Here is a 23,322-nt window from a genome sequence, read left to right on the forward strand (position 1 = left end):
TGCACAGAATCTCCATGCTTGGGAGATGGGTGGTGTTGGCACTTCAAGACTGTCTTTCCTGCCCTCTCCAATGTCTCTTTCAGTGATATGAAGTTAAACTAGGTACTGTGATTGCTCACCTCATTTTTGGTTTTCACGTTGGTGCTTTTGGGTGTAGTTAGTTGTTAATCTTTGGTATTCCCATGGTGGGGACAGTGTAGGCTTCCATTTTGCCATCTTGCTCCACCCTCTCCAGAACATCCAATATAGTTTAGTATGTAAATTATACCCTAATAATGTTCATGTAAGTTTATTAAAATATCAAAACATATATCAGCTATAATAATATCTCACTCTATTTTACAAAGTACTTTCAATGCAGTCAGATATGAGAAATATTAGCAATCCTAATGTACAGGCACTGAGGACACAGCTATAAACAAGATATACCTTGTGTCTGCTCTTCTAGAGTTCACTTTCTAGTTGGGAAGAGAATAAACAAATAAATATTACCAGTACATTGAACAAGTACAATTCCAGAGAGTGGGATTCCAAAAGAAAACAACTGTGCTTCATTCACTCACATCAACTATGTGGGCAAACCAACCATGTGGATCACTTCCCAACCCATTGGGCGAAATACTGGACAGGCCACTCAGACAACAAATGTACTCTGGTCACCTTTTGTCCCAAAAGTTGACTTAAGTAAATAAAATGACTAAAATTTTATAAAGGTCAATATTCTGAATTTCTTCCTTCTCCTAACTAGGGTCTTCCTGTAGTGGGATTTGAGAGAAGTGTCTGCCTCTATTCTACTCCTCCACTCACTAGGATTTCCTCTATCTCCTTCAGACTTGGAGGTGGAAGGGAGATGGGTATGGAGGAATAAGTTAATGGACATAAAAGGACTTACTATGATTTGGCAGTACCTATGCTTTGGCCAGTTTCCACTCTCAATGGCAAATATTTAATGTTAACTTCTTCTGGGCTTAGCAAATCCCAGACTAACACTTTTCCTTGGGAAGCGTACATGGGGTCTCTACATAACTCCCCACCATCCACAGTATCTCACCTCCCTTCTTGCCATGCGTTTTCTGGCTGGCCTCTAATTATCACCTCCTAAGCCCCTACTCCTACTTAAGATGTGCTCTCAAAGATGACGAGGTGCCAATCTTGGACAAGTGAAGGGAAAAGTATTCCAGGAAGAAGAAACAGCAGTACAAAGAGTTTACCTTGTTTAAGAAAAAGAAAGGGAGCCTATGTGGCTGATCCTTAGTAATCAAGAGGTAAAACAGCACAAGATGAGCATGACCGGGTACACAGCAGCTACAAGTAGAGGTTGGTAGGCCTGGCCCTGTGCCCACAGGCATGGTGTTTTACATACACTTGGTGCAGACAGCTATATATACAGTGTAATTTTAAAATAATAATAATAATTTAATTTTTCACTCGTAAATGGGCAGATATTTTATTTGAATAAGAATATTTAGCAATAGCTGAAAAGTGGCAGAGAAACATGTACACTGTACATGGCAGATAGAAGTGTACACAAACAAAACTCTTCTGACAAGCTGCCATTTGCTGAGCTCCTACTGTGTGTCAGGGGTTTTGATACATCGTATCTGATCCTCACAGCAAAGAATACTTGCATTAAAGCCGGTATTCTACTCAAATTACAGATGAAGATACTAATGCTTACAGACCTCAAATGCATTGTTAAAAGCCAGGCATCACGGCCAGTATCCACACCCAGGTCTTCCTATCTGCAAAGCATACACCCTTTCTGCTTTGTTGCCAGAGAGATAGATATGCAGATAGATGACAGACAGACAGATGATTGCTAGGTAGGTAAGGAGAAAGACAGAGAGAGAGAAAGAGAGACTCCACTAATTCTGAGGGCATATTTAATGCAATCTATTTCCAACACTCTTTCCTATAGAAAAAGATAAGAATACAGAAAACTAATTCTGTCTCTTAAAGTGTTATTTTTATTACTTTCTAAGAAAATTAAAATAGCCTAGATATTAAAGAAAAGGCAATAGATAAGAAAATTATAATAAATTTACACAATTGACAGCACATGTATCTTGCAGATACTACAGTGCCTAGTTGTTAGCAGATGATCAATAAATGTAAATTATTTTTCTCTTTGTAAGAACCTTTAATAACATAGAAATTCTGTCGCTATAATGTTAGATGGCCAAAGCAAAGTGAAAACACAAATTTGCAGAAGCCATAATGCACTCAGCTATGTTAAAAGTTGAAGGAAAGGGGTGCGAAAGGGAATATATTAAAAGATTGAAGATGATTAATAACAGTATTTGTTGAATGTATTATGTATAGGCTTTTTAACTTCTATGTACTTCTCTATATTTCCCAATTTTCCATAATCAGTATATATTACTTTATTTCAGTATTTATTATTTCATAATCAGTATATATTACTTTATTTCAGAAACTTTACTTACCAGTTTTCCATAATCAGTATATACTACTTTACTTCATAATCAGTAGATACTACTTTATTTCAGATTATTCCATAATCAGTATATGTTACTTTATTTCAGTATATATTACTTTATATTAGATTTTATTACTTTATAATCAGTATATATTACTTATTTCAGTATATGTTACTTTATTACTTCATTTCAGAATATTACTTTATTACTTTATTTCCTGACAGAAAGGGTTATTTATATATTACTTTATTTTTGACTTCCAAAAGTCAGAAAATGACTTTTGAAGTAAAAATGAAGAACAATGTGTGAGAAAGGTCATGCATGCTCATGGAAACTATAAGGGGTCTGGGAAGTGACAGGGGGCTTGGGAAGGCTTCCTGGAGGAGGTGGAGCTTGTGCTGAGCCTTGAGAGTGGAAGAGAGCTAAGATAGGGCAGAGAGAACAAGAAGGGCCTTTTACTGAAGCAAAAACAAATGAAAGTGCAAAAACATGAGACAGAAAATCATGGGCAGTCACCCAACCTGACCAGTAGTGTCATTTACATGAAGAGAAGCGGAACACCCACTGGGCCTAAAAACTTGGGGCTGGATTGTTGGAAGTCTCCATTGTCAGCTTTAACTAGAGAGGAGTACAGGAGGTAATTACATCCTTTGAGCCACTGCCCATCCCTCTTACTGAGGCAGGAGACATTTAGGTTAAATTCAAGGCAAATAAAAAAACTGAAAAGATCCTGAGGGAAAAAGAAAGGAAAGGACCATGGGAAGTCTTCTGTGCGTTATTATATTATTCAAGTTGTCTTCACTATGCCCCAAACACAGTTTAAGATGCATTGAATGCTGGCCTTTTATCATGGACACCATATCTGCCATGCACATTTCCACATCAACATCTTTGTTCGAATTAACTCTCCTGGACTTTAATGGGAGCCTATCATGGTGAGATGAAGTCCCTGTACCTCCTCTGAAAAGCCCTCCCCACTTCTCCTACTGGTAATGCATGTCCCATCTTTGATCCTCACAGCACTCACTTGCCTTTCCTTGGTTGTTTACTGACTTGTGCCCTAAGTGCATTTTAAAGTAGTATTTTGCTTTGTTTTTAAGGAATTTAACATGCGTTCTCAGATAGAATACAAACTTCTATGGTCAGACCCTTTTATTGTGTTTTTTTGTAACTCCAGTCCCAAACATCATGCTTCATAAAAAGCAACTGCTCGATAAAATAATAAACACTACTACTCAGGGAGTGCTTACCATGGGGCATGAGGCACTTTGGATCCATTCTTTCAGTCATTCATTCCACAAATCCATTTGCTGTCTGCTATGTACCAGGGAATGTTCTAGGCATTAGAGATACAGCAGTAAATGAAACAGAAGAAGAAGAAAAAAACAAAGGACCGAAATCCTTACTCTCAATTAGCTTAGACTTTAATGAGAGACAAAATCATTTTACTGATTATTTAAATAAGAAAAACAATGGAATCATTGGTATGTTAGATAATGATAAATCCTAATGAGAAAGTAATAAGCAAGGAAGGGGCTAGGAATAGAAGTTTGTATCTCAGAATCTCAGATCGCATGGCCAGAGGGACTTTCACTAAGAAGCTGACACTTAGGTAAATTTTCCAAAGGAAATAAGTAAAGCAGTCAAGAAGCAAGTAGTCTGAGGGAAAAGCATTCCGTGTATGAAGAAGAGCAAGAGCAAAGGCGCTGGGGTAGGAGCAGCACTGTTGTGAATGTGGGAGCAGCAAGGAGGCCAGTGTGACTGGAGTAGAGTGACTTATCAGGAAAGACGGCAATGAGGTCAGAGGGATCTGATGAAATCAAGCAGCAGTTCTCACCGTGGATGATTATGCCTCCCACTGGGACATTTGGCAATGTCTAGAGCTGGTTTTGATTGTCACAATTGGAGAAGAGGCACTATTGTCACCTAGTGGGTAGAGCCCTGGGATGGTGCTAAACATCCTACAATGCACAGGACAGCACCCCTAAAAAGGATGATCTGATGATCCAGTCAAAATCATCAGTAGTACTGAGGTGGAGAGCACTGATTTTTAGGTCTTTAGTTTCTGTAAGACAGAAACTGTTGGAAGATTTTGAGACAAGAAGTGGTATAATCTGAGTTGTGTTTTAAATGGGTTACTCTGGCTCCCATGTTGAGAATATACTAAAGGTTAAGGGAAGAACCAGAGGATTATTTCAATCAGCCAAGCAAGAGATGATGATTACAAGGACAGACCAGAGTGGTGGTCCTAACAGTGATAACAACTTGTCAGATTCACCACATATTTTTGCAGGTAGAGCCAACAGAATTTGTGGATAGATTATATGTGGGTGAGATGAAGAAGAGTCAGTATCACAAGATTTTTTCTGAGAAACTAAAAGAACAAATTTTCATTATGGGAGATGAGAAAGGCTACAGAAGAAGCACATTGTAAGGGAGAAGGTGGGTAGTAAGGAATTCAGTTTATGGCATGTTAAACCTGAGATGTGTATTAGACACCAAAATGCTGCTGGTGGGTAGACAATTGGACATAGGAATCTGAAGGTTAGGAGAAAAATCCAGGTTGGAAATATAAATTTAGGAGTCATCAGTATGTAGATGGTGTACAATGTCATACGACTGGATGAGGGAAGTGCATGTAAAAAAGGAAAGAGGGCGGAACCCTGGGCACCGCAAGGAGAGGAGGAGAAACCAATAAAGGAGATTCAGAAGGAATAGCTGGAAGACTTTGGTGCTTTTGAAGCTCTCAGTCAGCTCAGACTGCCATAACAAAATACCGTAAACTGGGTGGCTTGAACAACAGAAGTTTATTTTTCACAGTGCTGGAGGCTGGGAAGTTCAAGATCAAGATGTTGACTGATTTTGTTCCTGGTGATGGCTCTCCTCCTGGCTTGCAGACAACTCCCCACTTGCTGCCTCCTCACAAGGCCTTTCCCATGCTCTTACTCTCTTTCCTCCTAATTTATAAGGAAACTAATCCTATTAGGCCCTCACCTTTGTGACCTCATTTAACCTCATAATTACCTCCTAAAATGCCCATTTCAAATACCATCATATTGAGGATTAGATCTTCAACGTATGAATTTTGAGAGGGGACACACAATTCAGTCCATAGCAGAAGTGAAAGGTATGTTCCAAAAAGGAAAGCTAAGTCCACTCTATTGAAAAGCTTCTAACTGGTCAAGTAACATGAGGACTGAAAACTACTATATCAATGTGGAGGTCAGTCTGTGACCTTCGATGAAAGATTTCCAGTGCAGAAGCCTTGTTGGAGCCAACCCGAAAGAGAATTCAAGGACCTGGATGGTAGCTAGGGGGAAGTGAAGTCAAGAGAAGATTATTTTTTAACGAGTGAAATCAAAGTATGTTTATGTATGGATAGGGATGGTCCACTGGAAGGGCAAATTATACTACAGGAAAAAGGGGAAAGACTAGAGTAATATCCCTGAATAAGTGGAAAGGGATGGAATATAGTGGGCAAGTGGAGGTACTGACATCAGACAGATGCAAAATAGTATATTCCTAGCAGTATCAGAAGCAAATGTAGAGTCCTATATGTGAGCACAGATGTAAGTAGGTGAACAGATGGGTTGGTAAGAACTTCTTTTGATTGACTTACCTTTTTTCAGTAAAAAATGAAGCAAAATATTTATCTGAGAAAGATGATATTATTTGAGAGAGAGGAGTATTGGGGATTTAAGGAGAGACCAGAAAGTATGCATGAGTTACTTAGGAGAGGGGAAAGTGAGTGGACTAGGGAAATACGATTATCCATGACATTAGACCCTTCCTCTTAAAGTAATGGTCATGAATGTAAAGTGAAACCTCTCAGCGTGGCTATGGGCTTTTCTTCAACCACAGTCAGCTGAACAAATACAGGGAGAGAGTAGGATTATAGTTGGATTTAAATAGGAAAGCAATTTAGCCAAAAGAGTCTGACAAGTGAAAAGGGCAGGAACATTGAGAGTATGCAAAGGAGTAACAGTGATTGACCAGACAGTCTAAGCTTGACAGAGGAGTGAAGATACAAGGGACGTGAGGGGCCACGATGAATTTGCAGACCTCTCACTGAGGAAGAAACTGAGAGGAGAGTATAGAAAGATAATCTATGAGGATACTGAATTCACCGAGAATCATCACAGTTCTGGAGAGAGTGAGAGGGGATCAGGGACAAAAATCTTCAAGGATGAAGGAGGAGCACAGGGAACGAGAATGGTGACAGCCACAAGCGGGGAGGCGGGCTTTGGAGCAAAGCTGATGACACAACAGTCAAAGCTACATTCAAAACTGAGAATGACTTCAACAAATCTACAAAATTCCTGACAGAATCGGTTATTTTCCTTGTTTTACAGACAATGACACTGAGAATCACTGAAGTTAAACAATTAGCTTAAGGTCACTCCATCAGAGAATGAAATTCTAAACCAGTTCCAATCGAATAGTAGAAACGATCATGAGAGGGAATTGTGCTGCCTTTGGCCTTCATACACTGCCAGAGACACACTACCCTAAAGGGACTTTCCCTCCAGAATTTCCTCTTCCCCACTCTTGGGGACTCCTCTCCGGACACCTTCATGCAAAGTACTAATGATGGGAGTAGGACATTGATTCCCCAGAGCTCCATCCTCTCTTCTAAATAACAGGGAACGTTGATTCCCCTGTTTCTTCCCTAGTGAGAGCACTCATCAGCATGCTTCCTCCTTCTAACTCTGTCCTTTAGATCCAGGAGGGATTTTGCTACCACCACCAGCTAATGCTGATTTGCTACCAGCACAAGGCCCAGGTCCTTGTCTGGTCTGTACCCCATTACAAGGTTCTCCAGGAACAGACATCACCACCTCCGCCTAGATCCTGAAATTTCACAAGTGTAGGTTCTTTCTTATCAGTTCTTTTTATTCCCCTATTTACAAGCACGATGACACCCACCCCTTATCCTTTTCCTGAGATACCTGGCTCTGATCTCAGGCACCCATTCCAGAAATCAACACAGCCATGCAATTTCATCTTTTATTAAATCCTCCCAACTGCCATTTCAAATCCAGAGAATCCAGAGCAGGAGCAAGAGACCAACCTATCATCTGGAAACTCAAGGTGTAAACATTAGTGCCAAAGATTAGTCATGAAGGTAAGTTGGGTATTACAGTGCCTTACAGCAAAACGGTCTTGTGCCGAGAGGCACATTCTGAAATACCAAGTGAAGTTTGATGACACATTATATTATATATTTCACAACAGATTTGTCTTCTAGATGTATGAGGGAGATGATGGGGTTATGTTTACAGGTGCACACACGCCTATGTTTTGGGGAATTTGTGCATACATGTAACAAGAATGTTATCTGTGCAGTTTTATTATTGTGTGCCTGTTTTCATGGTGTGGCATATTTGAAGAGGAATGGTTTAGAGCTTGCCTGGCTAGACTGTTGAGTGTCTGTGTAATCACCGCATTAAAGAATTTGACCTTTTGTAACTCAACATCTCTAGCCACCATAGGTCTGTAAGCCTGAATGTCACCTCTTCTACTTTATTCATCTCCAATATGACCCCAAATTATAAAATTATCTCTAAATATAGGTCAGACTTTGCATGTCCTTTTATACTCCACAGTCTCTAGCACAGTGGAGCCTGGTTGATCAAACAGGGAAGGACCTCGAAGTTAGTCAAATATAAGTGGAAAACCTATTAAGCATTTACAAATGATGTGGCCTTGGGCAAGTAATTTAACTTCAATTACTCTCCTAACACACTCTATAAAATAAGGCTATTGCCTAATTTTCAAGTGAGTAAAGATTAGAGTTAATAAATGAAAAGAGATGTAAATGTTCATAGCAGTTACATCACTGCCTAGCATAAGAACCCCTTAAAAACCTGTTTCTTAACTTGGGAAAAAGATAGGACAATAGTTAGCATTTATTAAAGGATGACAATAGTTAACAACTGCTATGTGCCAGGCATTGTTCTAACAGCTTTTCATATTTAGCCCACTTAACATATTTCTATTTTCATATGAGGAAACCGAGGCAGAGAGAGGCTAAGTAACATGCCCAAGGTTGTTCAGCTAGAAAATGGCAGAGCCAGGACTCAAACCCAGGCAGTCTGGCTGCTAAACCCTGGTTCTTAATCACAACATTAATGCTTGTTCTGCCCAGTGAGGATAAATGAGTGAAACATACAATCAAACAGGATGCTTTGGTAGGGAACAGTGCTTTTCCCCCCAAAAAATGAAAAATTAGGTTACTGTGCTTTTGTAATTAAGAGAAGTGAATATGATGTGTAAAATAAGTTATCTACACAATAATTTATGTCAGGAGTCATGCAGCAGAAAGATTTCTATCCATCACATAAACTTTCATCCATCACATAAACCATATGTTTCTGTACCATTAAGACGCTTGGTTCAACAAGACCCTTTGGAGAATGAGGTTCCTTTTGTTCCCTGGGGTTCTCTTTTTATTTTTTATTTATTTGATCAATATTTGATACTAAAGTGAAGGAGTTTGGACAGGAAACTTAGATGTCATCTAGTTCAAACTCCTTGATTTACACATGAGAAAACTAAGACAGAGGGAAATGAAGATCTCCCCATATCACATAACTGGCTAAAGGGAGTATGCTAGGTAAAACCACGATGTCCTGACTTCTGGTCTACCAGAAAGTGTTCTTTTTTTCTACCCAACTGATTCCTGATTTAAAGGCTAGTATGCATGTGCTGATCTCCCCTCAGTGGGAGGGGCATGGACGTTGGGAGTGGTCTCTATTCACAACAAGTTAAAAATCGGTAATCAGCAGTATAATGGGTTGTGTTAGAAAGTAAACTAAGGCCCAATAAAATATTTAAGAGTTTATCTGAGCAGTGATTCCTGAATTGGGCAGCTCCAAGCCAGAAGTGACTAGGGAGCGCCACAGATCTCTCTGTGGAGAAGCTTTCTAGGACATGAGGAGGAGGCTTTTTAGGACAAACAGGTAAAAGCAAAGATAATATTTCATTGGTTACAGTTATACAGTTGCCTTATTTGGTCTATCCCATGAGGAAGTCCTAGTTATATAATTATGTTTTTGTTGGCTGCTTCTGATTGGTTGAGCTTAAGTTCTATGTTTCTTTAATATAGGCATTTACAAGAAACAGCACAAATAAAGTTTCAGACATGCTTGCGAATCAACAAGGTTAATGTTACTTAGGAGGCCCAACTGGCTCTGCCAGCTCAAGGATACTTCTGGCCTGGTTTCCATTTTACATGAACAGTTGCATAAATAAACACAGAGTACCTGAAACAAGGGAGGTGATCATTCTGCCTACCGAATGTTGGCCAGGCCAAGCTTGGAGTGTTGCTCTTGTTCTTAGGGGGATTATTATTAAGTAATCTCATCTGTAAACGGGATTACAATCCACAAACTAACCTTGTATATGCTTCCATTCCTTCGCCCAACCCAGTCCCACACTCCAAGGTTTTTCCTTTGCTTATAAGGGGGTAGTCACCGTTTTTTATTTCGACCTTCCAAACATTCTGGGAGTTTTCCTCCTTTAGGCCAACTACAGCACAGAGGAGCGCTTCCTCCTGCTGGGTTTCTCCGACTGGCCCTCCCTGCAGCCGGTCCTCTTCGCCCTTGTCCTCCTCTGCTACCTCCTGACCTTGACCGGCAACTCGGTGCTGGTGCTGCTGGCGGTGCGCGACCCGCGCCTGCACACGCCCATGTACTACTTCCTCTGCCACCTGGCCTTGGTGGATACGGGCTTCACCATGAGCGTGGTGCCGCCCCTGCTGGCCAACCTGCGCAGACCAGCGCTCTGGCTGCCGCGCAGCCACTGCATGGCCCAGCTGTGCGCATCGCTGGCTCTGGGTTCGGCCGAGTGCGTCCTCCTGGCGGTGATGGCGCTGGACCGCGCGGCCGCAGTGTGCCTCCCGCTGCGCTACGCTGGGCTCGCCTCCGCGCGCCTATGCCGCGCGCTGGCCAGCGCCTCCTGGCTAGGCGGCCTCACCAACTCCGTTGCGCAAACCGCGCTCCTGGCTGAGCGGCCGCTGTGCGGGCCCCGCCTGCTGGACCACTTCATCTGTGAGCTGCCGGCGTTGCTCAAGCTGGCCTGCGGGGGCGACGGAGACACCACCGAGAACCAGATGTTCGCCGCCCGCGTGGTCATCCTGCTGCTGCCGTCTGCTGTCATCCTGGCCTCCTATGGTGCCGTGGCCCGAGCTGTCTGTTGCATGCGGTCCAGCGGAGGCCGGAGGAGGGCGGTGGGCACGTGTGGGTCCCACCTGACAGCGGTCTGCCTGTTCTACGGCTCGGCCATCTACACCTACCTGCAGCCCGCGCAGCGCTACAACCAGGCACGGGGCAAGTTCATATCGCTCTTCTACACCGTGGTCACACCCGCTCTCAACCCGCTCATCTACACCCTCAGGAATAAGGAAGTGAAGGGGGCGGCGAGGAGGCTGCTGTGGAGTCTGGGGAGAGGCCAGGCTGTACAGTGAGTAGGTTGGGGAGGGGAGAAAATATTAAGCCAAAACCCAAGGATGGAAATACCCATTAGTGAGTCAGTTTAGACTTCAGACTGTTCATTTTTGTATGATAATCTGCAAGATTTGTCCTAAGGAGTCCAATGGGGGAAATGTTTTCCTCCCGTGTGGAATGTTTAGTTCTTGAGGGAAAATTCCTAAATCCTCTATATACACAGGTTTAGGGAAGGAAAACCTACCCCTCACGACTCCACGTGCAGGTAAGATGATGGACATGATGATTGCCTTTAGCTTCCTCCCTATCTGATGGAAGACGGTGAAGACCTCTTGGTCTCTGCCATCAGAAGTCTCAAGTTAACAAGAAAATCATAGTCCCTACTCTGCAGGAGAGGGTCATCCAGAAAAAGAGACCATGGACTCTCTTCTCGGACACCAGTCCAACCTAGTGCAGACCTTGCCAGGGGACCATTGCCCTCCCCGGGGCATTTCACCCATAAGTGTGATGAGGAAAGCCCATACGTGGTGGTGAATTTTGCTGAGTGGGGTCAAGATGGGAAACCCTCCTGCAGGAGTTGGTTCTTGAACAAGTTTTAAAGAAACAAGGAACTAGGACGAGTGTGGAAGAAGGAGGGCATGTCTCAGGCTGTGAAAAAAACTCACAGGTGATCAATAGTGAGACATGAGAGAGAGAGAGAGAGCAAGAAAGAGAGTCAGAAAGAGGAGTAAATGGAGGGAGGAAGATGGAGGAAGGGACTCAAGTTCTCAAGACAGGAACAGGGATCTACTCATGAAAAAAAAGCAGAGAGAAAAATGCTCAATCAACAGAACCTGAGCAGAATATTGAGGTCAATCCAGAAGCCAGCTCCTCACCCAGCCTGGCACCCTCATCATGCAGAAGACCTGCTAGACCCTACAGCAGGTAGGAGAGAGGGTGGTCCACAGTCCCCCAGCTTCAGAAAGTTTGTTCTCTCCCAGTGTTCATCTACCCCTAGGAACCCCCACTAGTTACATGCAATCACTAGATTCCTGTGGAAAATACCTTTCCTTGCCCACCATCATCCCCATAAATAATGACTATTTTAGTTGGATGTGGGACATAGAGAATAGGAGGGGGCATGGTGCTGGACTTCATTTCATACCAAATAGCCTTAAAGGAGAAGAGGGGGAAAGGAGCTCAATTTAGTTTCTAAAATGTTTAGAAATTTGATTATGATCATGTCAGAGCAACTAATTCATTTTAAAATAAATCATTTCACTATGCTCTGTAAGTAGAAATTCAATTTGGTTCAACCATTATTGAGTGATATAAATAAAGCACTGGGTTTAACAAAGACAGAAATACAGACATCAGTAGAACATGGATCCCAACCTAAAACTTACTCTCTTGTCAAAAATGAAAGGAGATAGGAGTTTTTCCATAAATAACAAGGTATATCAAGAAAGAATTAAATTGCAAGCTGGCTTTGAATGCTCTATTTTGCCTTAAAATTTTATTTACTAGTCTCAGTAATACACTATTAAAAATCCTGCCACTTAATTAATTGTGTTAGAATCAAAGAAACATAGAGCTGGACAATATTCTTCATCCTACCCATTCCACCCAAATCTTACTCTACTCATCTCATTCTCATTAATTTTGGGAAATCATCAAAGGATGTGGTTGTTGATTAAGAGATTAAAAGAAATAAGCTTTTTGGCCCTTGGCAACACCCCATCGCCAGGTGGTCACCCTGCAATACAATAAGATGTCAGGAAGAGTAAGTTGCCCTTTCTGATTCCATAATCTGCCATCATCTTCCCATCTTCCAGTCTCTTTCCATTGCAATTCACAATCTGGGTCTCAGGGGTTACACCCGTCTTGGTCTCGATCATTGCTTTCACTTGTGCCACTGAGCTGGAGGAGATGCCTCTGCCCCTCATCACCTGACTCCACAAGATACAAGGGCAGCTCCTTATCATTGGGCTTCACCACTTTCAGGGTAAGGGGGATGGTCTTCGCCTTGTCAATGCCATAAGATGAGAGCCTTCTCCGTGGCTTTAGGATCTTGGAGCCCAGCAAAAGAACCTGGTCCTGCACAGGAACCTTGGTCTTAGACCGGACGTGTTCATTGATTTTTTTCACGCTGTCATATGGGTTGGCATCAAAGGTCATTAAATCCCATTCCTTGGAACGAACATGCACCTGGGAAGTGAAAGCCACACGACAGTTGCCTAGGATGCCTGCCTCACTTTACATTTCTGCTCCCCACTACAATGGCTCCCACCCTTCCACTGTCTATCTGGTCCTCTAGCTCCTGTTCAGTAGCCAGTGTCCCTCTCTTTCTTGGAACTTCTCCTTTGGAATTACCAAGTTGGAACCCAAATAAGAAAATTTGTCCCATTCCTTTGTAATCACACCTTTTTTTTCAATCTTGAGAATGAAAAATAAAATCCTGAGCCCCCAACCAATTGAACAGACCCTCTCTTGCTCAGGGGGACCCTAGAGAAATTTTAAGAACTTAGTCATTGGGCCAAGGGCAGTGGCTTATACCTGTAATCCCAGAACTTTGGGAAGCTGAGGCAAGCTGATCACTTGAGGCTGGGAGTTCGAGACCAGCCTGGCCAACTTGGTGAAACCTCATCTCTACTAAAAATACAAAAATTAGCCAGGCGTGGTGTTGAGTCCCTGTAATCCCAGCTACTCAGGAGGCTGAGGCATGAGAATCATTTGAACCCAGAAGGCAGAGGTTGCAGTAAGTGGAGATGGCACCACTGCACTCCAGCTGGGGCAACAGAGTGAGACTCTGTCTCAAAATGATAAATAAATAAAATACCTCAGTTATGATGAAACAGGAGGCTGGACATGCCTCATTATATCTTCTCCCTTTTGCAGTTTAGACACAACTGACCAGCAACGTTAGAGATTATAAGACTGAAAGAATGGATTATTGGTGGCAATAAGATTTTTGTGGCAAATTTTAAACAAGACCTGAGGCTATAATAGGCAAGAGTTAAGTCATGCATCCCTACACTTAAAGAATAAACTATGTTCTAACTGCCACAAAGTTGTTTTCTTTTTTCTCTAGCAGCTAAACAAGCACTGACCTCGAGAGGAACAATATTAAAACAATTACAGCTCATCCACATGCTAACTGACCCCCTGTTCCTCAAGCCATAACTACAGTTTTAGTTGGACAAATGACCGATTTCAGTAATTGTCTCCTGATAAGAGACCACTGACCATGGACTGGTTCTGGCTAGTTTACAGAAGCTGCACATTTGAATGCCTCTGTGCCCCTGCTTCACCTTTTCATGTATAAGGCCTAACTGTAATGCAATTAAATGTTAAGTCTCCACCTCAGAGTGACCATGGGTGGTATATAACATGCAAGCTTATTCAACATGCATGCATTAGGACCCCCTTCATGAATATTCATTGCCTCTGTCGTAACCTATTGGATATGTATACTTAGCAAACCCCTTCAGCATAAAGTCCTATGTCACTTTCCTCCTACAAAGCTTGCTTTTGGTTTTCAACCAGAAGCTGAGCTTCCCAGCTTGTCAGAATGGCTACCTTGCAGACTATAACCCTTCATAAGAAATAAAGTCTCCTTTCTAAATTTATAAATTGTGTGATTTTTTTTTAGTTGACAATTTTTTACTTCCTTTTTTCTGTGCATTTCAATAGATGTAAAAAACATACTTTTTATTCATCTTGAGATGTAATTAAAGATTTTCTACCTGATTTACCTGCCTCTCCTATCCAGACAAAGTTTGTCAAATGTCAAAAAGTAAATACAGAGCTTCAAAAGATGTACACCAGACTCTAAAAACAACTGTCAAAGAGAATTTCTAAAATATGACAGCCTCATAAGGTACAGCAATAGGATACCCTCTGTCAATACTTCAGAAGGAAATCCTGGGTAGGACACACAATCACTGAACTGTTAGTTTTTGTTCAACTATCCCACTGCTTTATAATAATAACTTACATATTACAGTGACACTATGTTCAGTGTTTCTTGTTAATTTATATTTCTTGTGTTTTTATATCTACCTAATATAGAATACGATCTCCTTTGATTAGACTAGGGCCTCACTCACAGAAGATAGGGACTATGTCTAAGTCTTACTTCAATAGCTGGAAAACCCTGAAAGACTGGAAAACTCACTCCCAATGGCCACTTGAAAGCCTGAGAAGACCTCCCTCATACTCCATTCAGAAATATTTTCCCAATCTAGATATTGCAGACATTTCTTCACTGGAGGATCTGTGTTAAGCATTGCCTTAATTCCAGGTTCTCTCCATAGTGCATATTTTCTTATATAATGTAATGTGTTAGATCATTAACAACTTCAGATAAATGAGTTTTGTGAAGCTGTCCTTTGAGAGAAAAGAGAAGATTAAGTTTAAGAACCCTAAAAAATGTTTCCATAATTTCAAATCTCACCAGCCCTGTGGAACACAAAGCTCACCCCCACTTTTTTTTTTTCTACCATTTATCCCTAAGAGTAGCTAGTCCAATGTTTGATTTAAAAAAGAACACAGAAGCCAGATAACCAGCTTCTCTTCAGACAATCCCTCTTCCCATTCTGCAAATGTCAATGCCAGTCTCTTCCCCTTAAGGATGCCTGCCCAGCCACCCAGAGCCCTGAGTACTGTCCATCTCCCGTTTCTAAGATCTCTCCCCAACTCTTGAAAGTACTTTTCCTTTCCCCATCCCCTTTATCAAATCCCAACTTACACAGAGGCAGGAAGCATTGGGAGCCATCTCTGCAGCCAAGGGGCCAAAAACCAGAGACAGAAAAAGGATTTTGCATCCAGCTTATATACCAGCATTGAATTGGAAATCCCCTGCCTGGATTGCTGTGTTTGTCCAGCTTTGCTGTGCCCTTTGTTCTTGCATGCTCCTGTGAATTTTCTTTCACTTTTGCTGGGCAGGAGTTAATAAACAAAGAATGCTTTCTGATTACGTATTTCTCCCCTCAGGCAATCTATTTGCAATCCTCATTCCAAACATGGGATGGTCTTTCTGTGTTGAAAATTTTTCCCTGATTAACAATCCACCTCTCCTCTCCCAGTCCTGACTTATTACTGTCCATCCTGTGGCCTGGGCCCTCACTGGCGTGAAGACCTGTAATGCTTGCTGAACCTCTCATGCTGCTTTTAAGAGCACCCCATTACTCAGGGGCCATCCTAAGAACGAGAGCACCCAGGCAGGATACGGCAGTCAGCATTGTGTAGAGTGCTGTGACTGTGAGCCTGACATGACTAGTCTGGCAGAAGGTATAAAACATGCCTTAAGAAGACATAGGAGAAATAACCTCAGACAGAGGAGATACGAGTTAGAGTCTCAGGAGGGTCACTTGCTACATTACCTTGGACAAATCTCCTTAGATGTTGGTTTCCCAGTCTATAAAATGAGATGACTGGAAAAGATTCCTAAGTGTCTTCCAGGCTCAGAAAACTTTGCTTGTAAAATTCCCTTTGCAAAATAACATTGGATTTCTGGGTCTTGAGCTCTCCAACATACTTCCTACCCTGTCCCAGAACCTGCAAACCAAATCCACTACTTGAGAACAATCCTAAGCCAACAATTAAATGCTGACTCCCCTCTTCAACACACAAAGCAATCAACATCCACTCTCACACTGCGCCACCTCTATTTCTCTACCTTTACTCCTGGATGCACCTCACCACCGTGATCTCAGACAAACCTAAAGGTGCCGCTCTCTCCCTCGCCCTTGAGACTTAGATGGAGACAAGAAACGTGTGCCTGTCCCCAGGAAGTTTACTCCATCACTCTGATTCTCCTCGTATCCCAAATTAACTACTGCTCTCTCCCAAACTCTCAGGGCATTACCATGGAACCAGTTTTTAAAAGCTTTTTTTTTTTTTGGAATGGAGTCTCACTCTGTTGCCCAGGCTGGAGTACAACAGTGCAATCTGAGCTCACTGCAACCTCCGCCTCCCAACTTCAACTGATTCTCCTGCCTCAGCTTCCCGAGTAGCTGGGATAATAGGCAGCTGCTAATTTTTGTAATTTTAGTAGAGACATGGTTTCACCATGCTGTCCAAGCTGGTCTCGAACTCCTGATCTCAGGCAACCTGCCCACCTTGGCCTCCCAAAGTGCTGGGATTACAGATGTGAGCCACTGTGTCCAGCCTAAAAGTATGTTTTCAAGTGCTTCAAATCTTTTCAAAGTAGTAAGCTCTTTAAAATGCCAAGTTATCATCTCTGTTTGCAGAGGCATTTACTGTACCTTCACTCACTGACAGATCGCAAATGACCCCATCTTATTCTAGGAGGTTCTGTCCTGGAGAATCGAATTTACAGAAGTGCTGGATTGATGTAGAGTAATGAAATGCAACAGCTCATTTCTCTACTTCAAAAGCTTACTATAAATCATGTTCTTCTATATGAAGCTTTTATTAGTTAATAAAATTGAAAATATTAATTATTATTTAAATGTATTTTGTGGAGTACACATAATTTTTAATACACAGGCAGGATAAATATAAAGCAGAAGAGTGCCTAATGGAATACATTAGGAACCACTGGCCTCTTCTATTCTCCTTTCAGATCTTTCTCCAGGTCCCTGTGGCCCCTTTGTGTCTAGAAACCAATGTTCTGACCTTTGGCTGCTACACAGCAGATAAGGGCTGCCCCTCATCCGTTGTCCAATGGGATTTAGAGATTCTGAAACATTACCAGTGGCCAATGTCAGATCAGGTTCAGGGTGATCAGGAAACAGAAAGCCCTGCAGGATGGCAGGGGTGGGGGAAGTACCTGGAAAAAGAGAAAGGAAAAGCTGTACAAACCCAGACTTGAGTAAACTGCTCTCGCTTTTCAAACTTTGTTTGCACTCACTACTTTCTTAGATCTTCATGTTATTTCCAGGAAGACAAGAGGAAGAGAAGATAGTTAAAAGCTGCTTAAAATTAAGTCAGTGTCTTCTCATACCCTTTCCCACTTCCCTTCTTCCTCAGTACCTACACTATCTTGGTCCCAATGTCTGCACCAAGTATCAGGAGCAACAAGGAACCTTGGCCAGAGGCTGGCTCCAGGAGGAGAAGCCAGGATGACATTTCTCAAGAAAGATCTTTGTCTGTTGAAGCCACCCAGATCTATACCCACAGTCTCAACCCAAGCTGTAGATCTATATATCTAGCTGTGTCTGTGTCTATGGGGATTCTCGTTCCTTGAATTTCCTGCATATCCTTGAACACCCCAATCTCTCTGCCATCTCCATGCCACTGAGCATGCCTTTTCCTCCAACTCTATCCCCACCGCCATGAATTTATAAGAACACACGGTGTAAACAGCATCTTCATCAAAAAGCCTTCCCTAACTCTCTTCCTCCCATCCTGGGTTATGTGCCCATCTTCTGTCCTCTACGCTTCCTTCAAACGCCTCCCAGAGCGTGTTTCTTCAACAACAGCCTCGTCTGCTTGTCTGTAATCTTTAGAAAACAGTAGGAATCTTGAGGGTCGTGATTGTGTCTTAATTAACTTGTATCTTTAGCACTGCTCCAGCATGCTGTCTGGCACAGGAAATAATTTATAAATGTTTACTAAATGCACAAATGAATTAATAAATGAATGAAAAGTATGTAAATAACAAAAAAGGAAAAGTAATATTTAGTAAGTACTTAAATTTCAAGAACTGAACAATTTATTATTAAATGTTACCTTATTTACTATTTCAGCATTTTAATGAAGTAAGTACAGGTGCTCCTTAACTTATGATGGGGTTACATCCCAGTAAACCCATTGTACACTGAAAATATCCAAAATCAGAAATGCATTTAATACACTTAAACGACCAAACATCATAGCTTAACCTAACCTGCCTTAAACATGCTCAGAACACTTACATTAGCATACAGTTGGACAAAATTATCTAACAAAAAGCCTATTTTCTACTGAAGTGTGAAATATCTCATTTAAGTTATTAAATACTGTACTGAAAGTGAAAAGCAGACTGATTTATGGGAACTTGAAGTAGGTTTCTACTGAATACGTATTGCTTTGGCATCACTATTAAATAAAAAATCGTAAGTAGAATCATTGTAAGTAAGGAACCACCTGTATTCGTATCCCTGTTAATAAGCAAGGAGCTACCTCATCCACAATCATATTAGTAGTAGCTGGCAAGCAAGGGTTCAAACGCTAATCTGTATTTCTATAGTCCTTGTATTCTTCCCATATTATTATATTCTTTCAGTGGGAAAAGGCGAGGAGAAAAGTGCTACTGGAGTTGGATATTTCCAGCATGGGGTTACTGTGAGGGCAAATCCAATATACTCTCAGAAAAAACTAACTCAGGGGATTTCCTACCCAGAGAGGACCTGGATTCCGGAAATAGTGCCCTTTCAAGAAGACATATGAACAACAAATCTGAACTCTGACCTCTGTCTCTCTACTGTTCCCTTCCTATGAGAAATTCCCTCCCCGCCCAAAGCCAGGGCCAAGACTGTCCCAGACACCCCGGTGCCCCGTTGCTGGCCACAGGCAGGATTTCTTCTTGGACCTGGCCTCCTTGCTTCTTACCCAGGGTCAATCTGACTTTTTCTCTCTCTCTATGTTACAATAAGTTCTTTCAGAGACAGATCTCTTTTAATTTGCTGTATTAGTCTGTTTTGCATACTCTAAAGGAGTACTTGAGGCTAAGTAATTTATAAGGAAAAACAGTTTAATTGGTTCATAGTTCCGCCAACTGTACAAGAAGTAATGGCACCAGCATCTGCTTCTGGTGAGGCCTCAAGAAGCTTTTACTCACAGTGGAAGGTGAAAGACAGCAGGCGTGTCATGTGGCGAGAGAGGGAGGTAAGAGACAGTGGGAAAAATGCCAGGCTTTTCTAAACAACCAGCTCTCATGTGAGCTAATGGAGTGAGAACGCATTCATTACAATGATGACAGCTCCAAGCCATTCATGAGGGATCTGCCACCACAAGCCAAACACCTCCCAGTAGGCCCATTTCCAACACTTGGGGTCACATTTCAACATGAGATCTGGAGAGTACAAACATCCAAACTACATCATTTACCCCTCTGACAAGTTCAGAAAACCAGCTAAAGTGTCAGAGGTGTTTGAACCAGAGCAACTCCATCTTGAATAGGGGCTGGGTAAAATAAGGCTGACACCTACTAGGCTGCATTCCCAGGAAGTTAGGCATTCTAAGTCACAGGATGAGAGAGGAGATCAGCACAAAGTACAGGTGATAAAGACCTTGCAAATAAAAGGAAGCAGTAAAGAAGCCAGCCAAAACCCACCAAAACCAAGATGGCAACGAAAGTGACCTCTGGTCATTCTCACTGCTCATTATATGCTAAATAAAACATTAACTTGCTAAAAAATATTCCCACCAGGGCCATGACAGTTTACAGATGCCATGGCAATGTCCAGAAGTTACTCTGTATGGTCTGAAAAGAGGAGGAGCCCTCAGTTCCAGGAATTGCCCACTTCTTTCCTGGAAAACTCAAGAATAAGCCATCCCTTGTTTAGTGTATAATCAAGAAATAACCATAAAAATAGTCAACCAGCAGCACTCAGGCTTGCTCTGCCTATAAAGTAGCCATTCTTTTTTCCCTTTACTTTCTTAATATGCTTGCTTTCGGTTTATTCTATGGATTCACCCTGAATTCTTTCTTGTGCAAGATCCAGTAACGCTCTCTTGGGGTCTGGATCAGGATCCCTTTCCAGTAACAAAAGTAAAAGATGATGGTATGGAGATCTTGCCAAGTTATAAAACAATTGTTGCAGTTATCTACGAGTGTCCCAGTGTGGCCCTGGCTGATGGGATGCTCTTGGGCCTGTCACTGCCCCCATTGAGGCCTACTTGGAACAGAGGTCTCTTTCTAGTCTCTTTAATAACGTCCATGAAAGAGTTTCTAAACTGCTTTGAGACCTAGAATACGCTTCAAAAATGCCAACCAAACTCAGTCAGAAAGTTACTGTGAATTCTCATTTATTGGTGATTGGGAAAAAAGTCTACACTCAAAGAAGAACAGTTTGAAAATACCTATCAAAATTTAAAATGGACATACCAAACCAAGACAACCAAATGCCTATCAGTGTTAGGGAAATAGGTAACCAAATTGTAGAATATCATAAGCAGCATAAATAGAAGGATTATCCCTGTGAACAACAATGTGGATGAATGTGCTAGAACGTATTGAGGGAAAAAAGTTTTAGAAACAAATGCGTATTCTGCAGTGCTGCAAAGAAATAGCACTCAGACATAAATTTAATTTTCTCAGCAAGGAATTTTTACTTCTATAGAAGGGTGAGACTCGCAAATTGAGTAATGGCAAGAGCACACCTGGACAAGGGAGGGGAAGGAGTTCTTATTCCGGAGACAGGTAGCCCCTACTGCTGTGTCGTTCCCCTATTGGCTAGGTTTGGACCGCACAATCTAAGCTAATTCCGATTGGCTATTTTAAAGAGAGCAGGGGTATGAGCCGGAGTGGCATGGTGGGTAGTTTGGCGGGAAGGGTGGTTACAGAACAGGTAACTCAGGATGATTCAAGTCAAAGCAGGTGGCCAGGGGTGATGGAGCAGGTGACCAGGGGAACAGATGTGAACTACTGATAAGAACTGACAGGAAAGTTGTTTACTGAAACTAGAGGCAAGAGGGTGAAGAGAACCCGGAAGTTCAACTTTAAAATCGAGAATCAAAGAGTAAAGAGCACCTTGGAGTTCACTATATCTAATAAAAGCAAGATGAATAAGACTACATAAAGTATGATACTCTCCATAAATCTCAAAAGCAAGCAAAACTACATAGTGAGACGAGAAAAAGAGGAACTACTTTGAAATTCAGGATATGTCTGCTTTTTAACAAAAATGAAGCCCAATCTAAATGCTGATATGAGCTACTTGAAGAGATTTTCAACAGGAACTAAGAGGGCATTAGAAGGCCTGATTTTATTTCATCTTGCCATATTCAGAATCTGAAATTTAACCAAGAGAACTTAATGTTTGTTAAAGAAATGTATTACTTGACAGACATACTGTATATTCACTTCATTAAAGGTAAAGTAATATTATCTAAAACAAATGTTCCAAAGAAAAATAAACATAAGCAAAACTGAATATAGTATCTAGAACTACATATGTAAGCAATACGGCTGTTATAAAAATGTAAAAACCATAAGTGTTCATTATGCTACTATTACGCTTTATAGTGTTACATTATATTATTCTATATGCGTTACATTTATTTATCTGTGGTATCAGAGATTATAATAAAATATAATTTAAAACTTTTCATGTTCATATCCTCTAGCTCAGCAATTCTGCTTCTAGGAATTTATCCTATTAATACACTTTTTTTTTTTTTAGAAGGAGTTTCACTCTTGCCTCCCAGCCTGGAGTGCAATGGTATGATCTCGGCTCTCTGCAACCTCCGCCTCCTGGGTTCAAGCAATTCTCCTCCCTCAGCCTTCTGAGTAACTGGGATTGCAGGCATGCGTCACCATGCCTGACTATAATTTCTTTTTTATTTATTATTTTTATTTTTAGTAGAGATGGGGTTTCAGCATGTTGGTCAGGCTGGTCTCGAACTCCTGACCTCGGGTGATCCGCCTGCCTCAGCCTCCCAAAGTGCTGGCATTACAGGTTTGAGCCACCATGCCTGGCCCTATTAGTACACTTATGTATGTGTGGAATAAGCCATGTAGAAGAATATTCATGTGAAATAACTATTGGCAATGGAAATAAATGGGAACAACACTTATCAATAGACAAATAAATGCTGGTGTATACAGTTGAATTAAATTTAAAAGCCAAGTTGCAAAATATATGTATAATATTTTGTTATTTAGAAAGGAAGAAAATATACACATATGCTAAAATGTGCATACAACATCTCTGTGAGGAGACACTGACTCTGCAAAGAGTAACTGAGTTGCCTGAGGAACAGGAATGAGAAGTGGACTATTTATTATACGTCTTATCTTATTATTGCTGTTATTTTCTAGTTTTGCAACTATGCTTGTTTTACACATTCAGATAGGCAGATAGTATGGGAAGGGATAGTATTTTTTTTATATAGTCATCAGCTCAGAATGGAGCTGGCTATAAGCTATACACCAATGGGAACCAGTTTCAGTGCTCATCACTAGTTGACAGGCAAAGGGCCATGAAAAGTTGGTGGCTATAGTAAGTTAACTATTGTGATTCTGTGCCTTCCCTACTCCCCAGAATTTATTTTCCACTAATATTTTACATACCGCAAAACTTGGAAACATTGATAATATAGCCCATAATATATCTGAAAGCAAAGAAATTTATAATTAGCTAAAATCAGAGACCAAACCTAACGAAAAAAAAAAAAAGTAATTCTGAGACAATTGCTGAGTCTGGTACTTGGGTCTGATGTCAATGTGCAAAAATTGTCTGACCTGACAAAGCAACTGGAATAACTAATGCAGTCATAGGTGC

The 23,322-nt window shown here is 41.5% G+C and overlaps 2 protein-coding genes across 2 annotated transcripts; one reads left to right on the forward strand and one right to left on the reverse strand.

Annotated features, from left to right (window-relative positions):
• The first annotated feature begins 7,560 nt into the window (after positions 1 to 7,560).
• LOC117088513 (putative olfactory receptor 2I1) lies at positions 7,561 to 12,245 on the forward strand. The gene is made up of 2 exons (XM_033219810.1): positions 7,561 to 7,566; positions 9,967 to 12,245. The coding sequence occupies exons 1-2, from the start codon at positions 7,561 to 7,563 to the stop codon at positions 10,906 to 10,908; spliced, it is 948 nt and encodes a 315-aa protein (XP_033075701.1). The 3' UTR covers positions 10,909 to 12,245.
• A 106-nt stretch (positions 12,246 to 12,351) lies between these two features.
• UBD (ubiquitin D) lies at positions 12,352 to 15,719 on the reverse strand. Its single transcript, XM_033216545.1, is given in 3 exon segments — positions 12,352 to 12,787; positions 12,789 to 13,075; positions 15,618 to 15,719. Coding segments are annotated over 3 exon segments (483 nt in total). The 5' UTR covers positions 15,645 to 15,719; the 3' UTR covers positions 12,352 to 12,618.
• Between the last annotated feature and the right edge of the window lie 7,603 nt (positions 15,720 to 23,322).

This window comes from Trachypithecus francoisi, unplaced genomic scaffold (genome assembly GCF_009764315.1).
Source record: "Trachypithecus francoisi isolate TF-2019V2 unplaced genomic scaffold, Tfra_2.0 Lachesis_group10, whole genome shotgun sequence".
Taxonomy (NCBI): Eukaryota; Metazoa; Chordata; class Mammalia; order Primates; family Cercopithecidae; genus Trachypithecus; species Trachypithecus francoisi.